Here is a 13,261-nt window from a genome sequence, read left to right on the forward strand (position 1 = left end):
ATAACAACAATAATTGTTTTTTTTTTTTTTTTTTTAATGAAGTTTTGCTCAGTTTCCCAGGCTGGAGTGCAGTGGTGTGACCTTGGTTCACTGCAACCTCCACCACCCGGGTTCAAGCGATTCTCCTGCCTCAGCCTCCCGAGTTGCTGGGACCACAGGTGTGTGCCACCATGCCCAGCCAATTTTTTGTATTTTTAGTATAGACAGGGTTTCACCGTGTTAGCCAGGATGGTTTCGATTTCCTGACCTCGCGATCCGCCTACCTCGGCCTCTCAAAGTGCTGGGATTACAGGCATGAGCCTCCGTGCCCAGCCCACAATAATAACTTTTAAAAGATTACAAGAAAAGAAAGGGAAAAGGCTAGAACAAACTCTATGGTGTTGGATTTATGAAGGTATCAGTATGAACTCACACTTTTTAAATATAAATATAAATAGAGGGATGAATATCAATCTGAATATGTATGGATTAGTATACATGCATTTACTTCTAGCTGTGTTTGCTTAAATGGCCTGAAAGCATTGACACCTCTGTAGCAACGAACACATCTAGTGCCCAGATCTTGGTTTCAAAATACCACTCTTCAATAAAAGAACCAAGAATCCACGGAGAAGTGGCTGATTCCAGAGCTGGGGCAGGGAATATACAATAAAAAGTGCCTGGAGTGTCTTGAAATGCCAAAAAATAAGGAAATGCTCAAAAAAGGATGCGGCTTCTCAAAAGGACACTGGAACTCCTTCAGGGAGCAACCAATGACCAAAGAGGAAACAATTTGAGCAACAAAATTATAACTCGCAGAATAAAGTCAATATCCAGGAACCTATACTGATAAATACATAATTAAAGGAATAAATATTAGAGAAACAAGAGATAGCTCTTCCTTACAGAATTCTAATTAGTCAATTAGAAAGAATAAAGGAAATAGAAAAACTCTCTTTGTGTGTGTGTGTGTGTTTTTTTTTTCTTAATTGGTACATTCATTAAAAAACCTAGACTAAGCCGGGAGTGGTGGCTCACGCCTGTAATCCCAGCACTTTGGGAGGCCAAGGGGTGTGGATCACAAGGTCAGGAGATTGAGACCATCCTGGCCAACATGATGAAACCCTGTCTCTACTAAAAATACAAAAATTAGCCGGGCGTGGTAGTGCATGCCTGTATTCCCAGCTACTCAAGAGGCTGAGGTAGAAGAATTGCTTGAACCCAGGAGGCGGAGGTTCCAGTGAGCTGAAATCTGAGATCATGCCACTGCACTCCAGCCTGGGCAACAGAGTGAGACTGTTAAAAAAAAAAAAAAAGAAAGAAAGAAAGAAAGAAAGAAAGAAAGAAAGAAAGAAAGAAAGAAAGAAAAAAGAAAAACATAGACTAATAATCCTGTGTTTAAATAGTATTGTGGTTGTGTGCTGACTTCCATAAAACATGACTAATTGTAAGGGACTCCATAAATACACTTCGTACAGAAGTAAAAACGTAAACAGAAATGACTGACAAAACAGTGCCATTTCAGACATAGTTCCCTTAATTATTAATACATGCTAGAAAATGGAGTTTGACATTATTTACAATTATACCAACATTTACAGAGGCCAAATGTCACAAGCATAATGGCACACCCTGACCATAAGTTGTCTTTTCATACTTCTCAAATAGTTTTATATTTTAGCTATAAATAGTTTTATATTTTGGCTGAGAACAAGCTTAGCTGAGCCAAACTTGTTCTTAACAAGCAGAATTTTTATACCCAACCATTAAAGAGTCTCTTACAGTTTTCTGGGCCTATTTGCTTGCAGAGAGTTGTAGAAACTGTAACCAGGTTCTGCATATTATACATTCACATGTGATACTCAATCTTCATATGCTGTGCAATTTCTTTAAGATAAAAGGAATGATTTGCAGCAGGGCCACGTAGATGAGGAAGTTCCGTATGGAGGAGATCACATCCTCACACACCTTCCATTTCATCCCCTCTATATCCAGCTTCTGCACAAGGCCCTGGATCTGGAACATTGTGACTCTGACTCACCAGCCTTCAGCTGCCGCTGAAAATCACTCTTAGAACACCACAGTAATTGTTGCAGACATGATCTGCTGATGGATATCAATAAAATTGAGCCAAAGTTTCAGGGTAAATGGGATATTTGCATAGTCTCAAAGTATCTCCTCCCGCCCTCGATTATTGTTAATTACAGAGAGAAAGATACAAACTTTAGAATGGAGAAGCCCAGCAGACCTGACCTTAGCCACGCTGGCAAAGTTAATACCAGTAATGAGGCATATTGATGTCACGTACCTTTGGATATGATGGACTGAGCAGAGTGCATTGCTTCTATGATGTTCTTTTCAGAAATGCATACTCAAAATAATGAGGGGAAACCATAAGATGAACTCAAATTGAGGGGAAAACCTACAATTCTTCAAAATCGCCAAGGTTATAAGAAACAAGGAAAGACTGAAGAGCCATCTGAGGCTGGAGGAGACCAAGGAGGCAAGGCCAAGTGCAAGATGAAATCTTGGATTGGATCCTGGACCAGAAAAAAAAAGGCATTAGCTGGAAAACTGGGAGAATATGAAAAATAACTATTTCTTAGTATTAAGAATTATTGTATCAGTGCTAATTTCATAGTTTTGGTCCCTGAACTCTGGGTACAGAGACATTAACGTTAGGGGAGTCTGGGTGAAGGGTGTACAGGAATTCTAAGAAATATTTTTAAAACTTTTATGTAAGTCTAAAATTATTTCAAACTGAAAAGTTTTTTTTTTATGTTGGGAACATTCTAAATCTTGTCTTCTAGCTATTTTGAAATATAGAGTTGGCCCTTGAACAAGTGTTGAGCTGTGAAGGTCCACTTGTAAGTAGATCTTATTCCACCTCAGCCACCCCTGAGACAGCAAGACCCCCTCCTCCTTGTCCTCCTCCTCCTTATTGTACTCATTGTGAAGATGACAAAGGTCAAGACTTTTCTGATAGTCCATTTCCTCTTAATAAATAGTCAATATATTTTTTTCTTCCATATGATTTTCTTTGTTTTAGAAGCAGGGTCTTACTCTGTTGCCCAGGCTCGACTGCAGTGGTATGATCATAGCTCACTGCAGCTTCAAACTCCCGGCCTCAAGTGATCCTCTCACCTCAGCCTCTCAAGTAGTTAGAACTACAGGTGCATGCCACCACACTCAGCTAATTTATTTTAATTTTTGTAGAGTTTGGGTCTTGCTACATTGCCCAGGCTGGCCTTAAACTCTTGGTCTCAAGTGATCCTCCCACCCCAGCTTCCTAAGGTGTTGGGATTAAAGGCATGAGTCACTGTGCCCCACCCTTATCATTTTCTTAATAACATTTTCTTTTTTCTAGCTCACTTTATTGTAAGAATACAGTACATAATACATAGATGAAATGTGTGTTAATTGACTATTTACCTTATCAATAGAACTTCTTGTGAACAGTAGGCTATTGGTAGTTAAGTTTCAGGGAAGTCAAAAGTTATTCACAGATTTTCAACTGCACGAGGGGATTGGCCCTCCCACTACTCCCACGTTGTCCAAAGGTCAACTGCACCATAAATTCTTGTTAACTATAGTCACCCTACTGTGCTATCAAACCCTAGAATCTATTCCTTTTGTCTAACTGTATTTTGTACCCAATGTTCCCAGCACAAACGTGATAAATGTTTGAGGTGATGAATATTCCAATTACCCTGATTTGATCATTACACACTATATGCATGTATCAGAAAAAAACCTCATGTATCCCGTGAATACACGCAACAATTATGCATCAATTTCAAAATCATTTTTTTAAGGGAGGCAGAGTTTGTGGTTATGAGGAAACTTCTGGTAGTGTGAAGCTAACCATGGGGGTTTAGGCTGCTGGTGGGAGGATACCCTGTGGCTGTGGGCTCCTCCTGCAGCTAGCTGCCCAGGCAGAGGGACGGCTCCTTCCTCCAGCTGGGGAACAATGGTGAGGAGTTATAAAGGGAAGAACACTCATTAATACAGGATGAGTGAAAGAGCTGTGGGATTGAAAAGACTCATTTGAGGTGTTAAAACTGAACGTGAAAATGGAGATGCGTGATGAAGCTTCCGCAAATCCCACAATCTCTAAAGGGCCAGGTGGGGAGTAGGAGAGCAAGGAACCAGGGGAGAAAGAAAAGTGGAGGAGCGCATTTAGGAACACTGAAGGCTAAGTGATTAGAAAGAGCTCTTCCAGCCTGGGGGAAGGAAAAGGGGCCAAAGGATACTTTGAGAAAATGTGATTCAACTCATCAGTCGTTACTCAATTATAGATGATCAGATAGAGATTGTAAGGTAACTGTTTCAATTTTAGTGTTCAAATATTTTAAATCTTGCTCCAAATTGAATATTACATTAAAAAACTTTTTTAGTTTTGTATATTTATAGACATTTTTAAAATGTCTATAGATAGTCGGTGCTCCTTCTAACCTCAGCAAAATAGGGACCCTCCCCGCATGATGGAGAGAGGGACCAAAAAGAACTCAAACGAAGACCCTCGATTCACAGAAATGGCGTGTCTTTTTTCTCTGGAATAAAATAAGTAATTTCATGGGCCCATGAAATGCAAGCAGGCTTCTGATGATTGTGGAATGGAATCTTATGCAAAAAAGAAAGAAAGGGAAAAAAAAGCCTTTCCCTGCAGCCAGCCAGTGTTTAGGCAGCACCTGCCGCACACCCAGGACGGGGACAGCTGCCTTGGAGAATACGCAGATGGTGAGTTTTGCTCACCAGAAATCATGAATAAGAATTTCTTGGAGAAAAGCTTTCAGTGCTACTGAAGGCCTGCACATCCCAGGGAGCTTCCGCCACAGAGCCAGCAGCAGAAGCCCTGACGGTCCCCTCCAGTAGGGGAGAGATAGGTGGTGAGATGGAAGGGAAGCAAGAAGGGAATGAGGAGAGCAGGGAGGCAGTGGGAAATCATGGGATGGAGAAGAGGGAGAGATGCAGGGCCTGCCCCAGCCCTGGTATGGAACTTCGGAGGAGACTAACATCCAGAGGAGGTTCTAAGATGCTTATTTGGTGGCACACTATGCAAACCCCTTGGATGAGGACCTCACTTTTAAAAAAGCCTACAGCACAGTTCTTCACTATTCCTCTGGGCTTATGTTCCTTTGAATTCCACTTCCTGCAGAGATTGGACCTGAGCGGCACTAGCAATTCAGTGGGGTTACAAATAACAGCCTTGAAGTTTCTTCCAAATGGAATATTCTATGATCTTTGATTATTTCTAGACAACAAAGCCAGGGCCACAGAAGCAGATAAAATAAAGAATCAAGACCTGTACTGAACACTTAGAACCCCTACGTTCTGCTCTAGAAAGAGAGGGGAAGTACTGAGTGCTCTGAATTTGTCCCATCTCCCATTGCCACACAGGACGCAATCATCCTCCCATCTCATGCTTTGCTGTTTTCATGACTAGACATCAGTTTTTTCTTTGACTTGACCATGAGCAGGGTATGATGGAAACATGAACTGAGGCTTTCAGGTGTTAATCAATTTCTTTTAGAGAGCCTGGATTCCTCCCTTCAGAGCCCCTCCTCTTTCCCTTCTCAGGTCTAGTGATGCTCAGTAGGGACTAGGGCTTGTCTTCCTATTCCCCTATCTACTGGGCACCAGCACTCTAACAAAAAAAAAATTTTAAGCACTTCTCAGACTGCTAAACATGAGAGAGACAAATCTTACCACATTTTGTATTTTTGGCCCTTTTCCCTCAACTTAGCACTGAGTTCACACCCCCCCTACTGCAGTTGAATGTTGAGTCATCCATTCCACTCATGCCCTTTTCCCAGACTTCATAAGACTCATGTTTCAGAGAAGCTTCCATGGAGCCAGAGCAGGCCTAGGTGATTCTACAAATCTTCCCAGTGGTGCCTTCCCAGCAGTTACTGAGATGATGTGAGAGACATGCTGGAAACATTTAAGACCATAGAGCATTTAAGGCCTTCTACAATCTGTCCCAATATACCTTTCAAGTCTTTAATTTTCCCCACTGACAGAGCAGGAGCCTCGCCATCTTGGACAAGCACCACCATTTTAAAGTTGCCCTTGATCAAAACCCAACTAAATCCAAAAGGCATCAGCCTAATGGCTAAGGTCAGCATGGCCATAAACCACAAATGACATCTCTGACCAGAAACATTCCAACCCTAAGATAAATCCCTCCCTGACCAGAGACATGCCAGCCCTGAGATAATCTCCCCTCCTGCCGGAGAGATGTCAGCCCCAAGATAACCTCTCCTCCAACCAGAGACATTCCAACCTCACAATAAACTTCTCCACACAGAAACATTCCAAGCCTGTGATAAGCTCTTTCACCCTAAATCCAGTGAATACTCCTAGTCTGTAAGAGAGAGTGCTCCTGACCAAAATCAGCCAGATGCCCCTCTCAGGTTTATTCTCCAAAATAAACCTGTGTTTGACTGTTGAGCTGCTTTTTGTGTTTCTTTTCTCTTTCTTTAACTCTTACACCCATTATTCATATATATAACTCTTACACCCATTATTCATATATAGAATATATACAAATCACATCTATCAATCAAAGCAAATACTACCTGCCAAGAATTGAGCTACATGCTAAGGTTACAGTGGAGCAAAAACAACAAAGTCCCTTTCTTCTTGAAGCTTATAGTCTATTGGATAAATACATATTAAATATTTAACTGTAAAAGCAATATATTTCAGATGTGAAAAGTGCTGTAAGAACTGTAATATAATTTAAAAATACATATATAGCCTTTCTCCTCAGTTGGCACACAGCTTCAAAAACCCTTTGACTTTTCTGAATGGTAGGAATGTCTTTGTGATGCTAATGAGGTGATGCCCAGTGGGCCTCTACATAGCCTCAGTATGGGGGCTGGCCACCAGAAAGACTAACCATGTGATTATAGGGTTGCACTTTCAGCTACCCAACTTCCAGGGAATGGAGGCCTCAAGATCGAGTTCAACTATGTGGCCAATTGTTCAATCTATCATGCTTATATAATGAAACACCAATAAAAACTCTAGACACCAAAGCTCATTGGAACTTTCTGGTTGGTGAAGATGGTATTGAATAAATGGGCTTGCTGCTTGACACACATAGAAGCCAATACTATGGCACTAGCTTTTGAGAGAAGAAAAGCTTTATTGCAAGACCAGCCAGCAAGGAGACAGGAGATGCAGTTCATATCTATCTCACTGATTTGGGATCTGGGGCAAGTTTGAAGGGTTGAGAGGGCAAGAGAAAGGATTTAGGAATGTTGACTTGGCAGACCCTGATGGGAGAGCTTCAAACGAACCATTTACAGTAAGGATTTTAGCCCCAGATCTTCTGGGCCAACAGATCCCTTTTGAAAGAGTTCCAGCATTCAGGTTCCAGTCATTTCCCAGTCTTTTGATTCCCCAGAGAGAAATCCTTGTACCAGGTGTTGTTAAAGGTCAAACCTTTTTCTATTGCACATCCCTGGCCTACATGACTTGAAGTTTTCACTCCGTTATGCCTACAAGGTGACTTGACATCCTGTTATCAACAGAATAGGCCTAGTTTGGGCTGGTCCTGTGGCCACAAACACAGTAATGTGCTGAGAGGAAGAAGTACCTGGATTCCATGAGGAGAGGGCTTGGGTGCTCTGTGTCCTCTCCACCCCATCCTATGTATCTTTATTTGGCTGTTCCTCATCAGTATCATTTGTAAAAAAACTATAATTATAAGCACAGTGCTTTCCTGTTTTCTGTGAGTCACTCTAGTGAATTTTTGAGACTGAGTTGGAGATTGTGGGAACCCCTGAATTTGTAGCCAAGTCAGATAAAAGTGCAATTGGCCTGGGATCTCCAAAGTGCACCTGTCATCTGAAAGGGGTACAGTCTTATTGGGGTTGAGCCCTTTAATTTGGGGGCTATGCACTAACTTTAGATAGTATCAGAATTGAACTGAATTGCGGACCACCCAGCTGGTGTCAGAGCATTGGTGCCAGAACGCAAGTGCATATAACAAGGGGGCTGTCCAGACGGAGGGATCAGGAAAGGCTTGAGGAGTGGCATTTAGGCTGAGACCCACTGATGAGCTTGAAAGGCTGGAGAATACATTTCTCTTCCATTCCCTTCATACTTCTTCATTCCTGGTCTTGCACTTGGAATTCCCCTTGCCTCAGTCTACCTAACTTCTACCCATCCCTCCAGATCCAGCTTAAACCCACATCCCTATGCCTTCCCAGCCGAGGTTGAGCCCCAGGGTTCCCATCCTCACTTCTGCTACCACGACTTTTTTGTCTGCTTCACCCACTTTGAAACGCATGGATTGTTGTTCTTTTGCTGCATCCATTTCGTCCAAAAAGTAAGCAACTTGGATTCAAAGTCCATGACTTCTACACCGTAATAATAATGAAGTTACAGTCACACACAGAGCTAGCAGCTACTGTGCGGCTTAACTTGCAGCAGGTCCTATCCTACACCCTTCCCATGGGTTGCCTCCTCTAACCCCTGCGATAAATTTATGAAGTGGACATTATTATCCCCATTTCAGAGGTAAGGAAACTGAGGCCAGGAGAGGCTAAATAACAGATTTCCATAGCTAGGGGAGAGAAAAGCTTTAATACTAGGGGCCTATTCATATTTTTTATGAGATGAGGGGCTCTGCAGTTGTAAGCAGAGCTAACTCCTGTTTTTATCATTTTCGCAGCACTTTTCTGCATGATCAAAGTTGCGTGAAGGCAGTCCATGAAAATCTAAAATTTTGTTTCCAGGTAACAGGTAACAAGAAAAGGAGCTGTGAAATGTCAGCCCTTCTTCTGAGGGGTGAAGCCCCTGGCCCCACACCAGAAACTATCTGGGCCTTTGCGCAAGTGTGAGTCAGCATGCACTGCACCCAGGGGCAGGGGTGAGGCACCTACACCCAGGTGCTAATGCCTTTCTTCATTGGCCACTCCTCAGTCAACAACTAGGCATGAAGTGCCTTCTGGACGCTAGTGACAGGAGACCCAACCTGAATACAACACAGCCTCTGCTGTTAAGGAGCTAGCAGTCCTTAGAAAGAATGACGAGTAATGAGAGATTACAAATCCAGTGACAATCCCTTCAAGACAGCCTGATACCCATGCAGCGCCTCTGTGCAAATCAGGAAAAGGCACCCCCTCTGAGTGGACCCAGAGCTTGACAAGCAGGACTCTCGGAGTGAAGAGGTGTCCCCCAATCCCTGCCCCCAGGGGAGCACAGGGCTGACTGTCAGCCTCCTCAGCCCCTTGGTCCCCGCCTGCAGAGCACTGGTTTGGCAGAAGTGAGGGAGGTACCCGCACCCCTAACCCAGATTGGCAAAAATGGTTTGGGAGGATGAGAGAGTGAGGAAGTTAAGAATGGAGCCCTGGAATCGGAGGCAGACTCAGGCTCAAATCCTCCCACCTACATGATCTCAAGCAAGCAAATTCACCGCTGAGCTCAATTTCTTCATTTAAAAATGAAAAAGTAGAAGAAGGTGATGATGATGTTGATGTTGCCCAACTCAAGGTTTATTCTGAAGATTAAAAGAGGAAATGCGTGTATAGTTCTCGTCACAGCGTATGCTCTTAATAAACATTAGTTCTTGTTGTTTTTAATGAGCTGAGACCTGAAGGATCAATAACACAGGAAGCATGCATGGGGAGAGAGGGGGGCTCGAGTGTAAAGGGAATCTGAGCTGCTAAGGTGGGCCCCCTTCCTGGCCCTGCCATCAGCCGCAGCTTTCCCTGACCAACTTCTGCAAGTTCCTCCCTTGTACCCCAGGCCTTCCAGTGTTACAATAGGTTGCTAGCCAGGCACGAGCAAGGCAGGAGAGGGCTCCCCAACACCCGCCCACCAGAAATGTCAGGGGACCATCAGGTGATGGTTTGGCAGTTGCCACACTGCCTCTCTAAAAATGAGACTTGGCAGACAGCACCAGGGAAAGGCAATTTCCTGGTGGCCCACAGCTGTCACACTAAGGTGATAATTGGTTGCAGGCACCAGGGAAAGGCAATTTCCCAGTATATAAAAACACTTGAAATTGGGAGTCAGAAGCTTCCAGTAAAATCTCATGGATCCGAGGAGTGAGCTTGGACATGTGCATTAAGAGACATGACCTTCAGGGGCATTCCACCGGAAAGGTAAGGAAGTCTCAGACGAGCAGGTGTACAACTCTAGTCAACACACTGCACGTGCTCACCTCCCAGGCATAAAGAGGGCACCGCGTGCAGGCAGCCCACACGAAGAGAAAAATGAAGGGAAAGGGTCGCAAGATGCCGGAAAGGGGCTAGCATATAAAGTCCCAGGATCAAGGTTAAATGGGGCACTTGACTTCCAAGTCACCTGCTGGGGTCTCTTCCAAGTGTACTTTCCTTTCTTTCCTGCTCTAAAGCTTTTAAATAAACATCCACTCTGCTCTGAAACTTGCCTTGGTCTCTCTTTTCTGCCTTATGCCCCTCAGTCAAATTCTTTTTCCTGAGGAGACGAGAGTTGAGGCTGCTGCAGACCCATATGGATTCTCCACCAGTAACTTGGATATTCGCCACCCCAACACGAGGAAGGGACCTGCTGTCTTGTCTTCCAAGGATTTCTGCAAGGCTGATCCATCTTCCTCCCGATTCCCAGCATAAAGATGTTCCATGCATTCTTAAGGTCTGCAATGCCCGAGGATTGAACTCAGCCAGCCCCACTGTGAGAGGCGAGGGGAGCAGCGCCTGGGGGCAGCTGGGCAGACAGTTCACTTCTACTTCTTCACTTCTACTTCTTCCTCTTGGCCACCAGTCTCCTCCTACTTTAGTGCAGTAAGAACTCCTTCCAGGCTCCTTCCAGTGCACTTTTCTGAATTAAAATTCAGAAAAACACCCTGATACATCTGCTGAGTGTGTGTGCTTGTGTGTGTGTGCGTGTCCGTGTGTGCATCTGTGAGTACGTGTTCCTGGGACTGTGCTTGCGTGTGCCTATCTTGTGTATATATCTGTGTGTCTGTGTGTGTGTACATCTGTGTCAGTGTGTGTGCATATCTGTGTGTCTTTGTGTGTCTGTGTGTCTGAGTGTGTCTCTGTGTGTGTACATAGAAAGCACAGGGTCAGAAATGAGGCAGGAGTCATTTATTTAAACACACACTTTTCTCCATTGATCCCAGGGTTAGTCCCTGGAGAGAGAGCACAGGGGCACAGGGTTTGCAGGCAGGAAGCAGGTGACTGAGTGGACCCAAAATAAACCCTTGCACACACAGCAAAATGATTTGCAACAAGGGTACCAAATCATTCAGTGGAAAGAGGGCAGTCTTTTTACCAAATAATGCCGAGAAAACTGGATATTCATATGCTGAAGAATAAATTTGAACCCTTTCCTTACATGATATACAAAAATTAACTCAAAATGGATCAGAAACATAAATATTAAAGCTAAAACTATAAAAAATCTACAGGAAACCATAGAAGAAAAGCTTCACAACACTGGCTTTGGCAATGATTTCTTGGGTATGACAACAAAAGTGCAAGTGACAGAAGGAAAAATAGATCACTTGGACTTAAACAAGATTAAAAACTGTCGTCCATCAAAGGACACAGTGAAAGGGCAACCCATGGAATGGGAGAAAAAACTGCCAACCAAGAATATATATATATACTCCCACAATGCAACGCAATGCAACGCAAAAAATCCAAGCAACCCAATTCAAAAATGGGCAAAGAACTTGCATAGACATTTTTCCAAAGAAGACACACAAACGGCCAATAAACACATGAAAAGAAGCGCTCGGCATCACTATCATTAGGGAGATGCAAATCAAAATGCAAGTCAAATCCATAATAAGCTATCACTTTATACCCATTAGGGTGGCTATTATTTAAACACAAACAAACAAAATGGAAAATAGCAAGGGCTGGCGAGGATGTGGAGAAATTGGAACCTTGGCGGATTACTAGCGGGAGTGTAAAATGGTGCCGTTGCTGAGAAAAACAGTTTGGCAATTCCTCAAAAGTTAAACATGGAGTTATCACGTGATCCAGCAATTCCACTTGTGGGTATACACCCAAAAGAATTGAAAGGAGGGGCTCAAATAGATACTTTGTTCATAGCAGCTTTATTCACAACAGCTGAAGAGTGGAAACCCAACTATTCATCAGTGGAGGAGTAGATAAACAAAATGGAGTATATTCACACAATGGAATATGATTCAGCCTTAAAGAGGAAGGAAATCCTGTCACATGCCACAACACGAGGGAAACTTGAGAACCTTATGCTAAACCAGCCAGTCCCTGGAGAGACAAATACCATGTGATTGCACTCGTATGACGTACCCAGAGGAGTCAGGCTCGCAGAGACAGAAAATAGAAGAGGGATTGCCAGGAGCTGGGGGAGGAGAATTGGGAGTTAGGGTTTAAGGGGTGCAGAGTTTCAGTTTGGGAAGATGGAAAAGTCCTGGAGATGGATGGTGGCAATTGTTGCATAACATTATAAACGTACTTAAATGACACTGGACTTTACACTTAAAAATGGTTTAAATTATCAGTTTTATCTATGTTTTACCACAATTATATATACACGTATGTATACATTAAACATATATATGTATTTATACACATATATATGTCTGTGTATATATATACTACATTATACACATATATAGTCTGTGTATGTATGTACTATATATACACTACATTATACACATGTCTGTGTATATATACTATATCTACTATATATGTGTATATACTATATATGTGTATATATACTATATATGTATATCTACTATATATGTGTATATCTACTATATATGTGTATATATACTATATATGTATATCTACTATATATGTGTATATCTACTATATATGTGTATATATACTATATATGTATATCTACTATATATGTGTATATCTACTATATATGTGTATATATACTATATATGTATATCTACTATATATGTGTATATCTACTATATATGTGTATATATACTATATATGTATATCTACTATATATGTGTATATCTACTATATATGTGTATATATACTATATATGTATATCTACTATATATGTGTATATCTACTATATATGTGTATATATACTATATATGTATATCTACTATATATGTGTATATCTACTATATATGTATATATACCATATATGTATATATACTATATATGTATATATACATATATGTGTATATATATATGTGTATATATACACATATATACATGTGTATACATGTAGATATACTTTTGTGTATATATACAAGTGTATGTATATATACAAGTGTATATATATATACACATCTGTATATACATACATATATATGGTTTGA

At 42.0% G+C, this 13,261-nt stretch overlaps 1 protein-coding gene across 1 annotated transcript; it reads right to left on the minus strand.

Moving 5' to 3' along the window:
* Nucleotides 1-1,848: 1,848 nt before the first annotated feature.
* On the minus strand, nt 1,849-2,004 carry LOC119626778 (mitochondrial import receptor subunit TOM5 homolog). Its single transcript, XM_073006191.1, has one exon. It carries the CDS (start codon nt 2,002-2,004, stop codon nt 1,849-1,851), a length of 156 nt encoding a protein of 51 aa, XP_072862292.1.
* Nucleotides 2,005-13,261: the final 11,257 nt, after the last annotated feature.

Source organism: Chlorocebus sabaeus, chromosome 17, assembly GCF_047675955.1.
Source record: "Chlorocebus sabaeus isolate Y175 chromosome 17, mChlSab1.0.hap1, whole genome shotgun sequence".
NCBI classification, from domain to species: domain Eukaryota; kingdom Metazoa; phylum Chordata; class Mammalia; order Primates; family Cercopithecidae; genus Chlorocebus; species Chlorocebus sabaeus.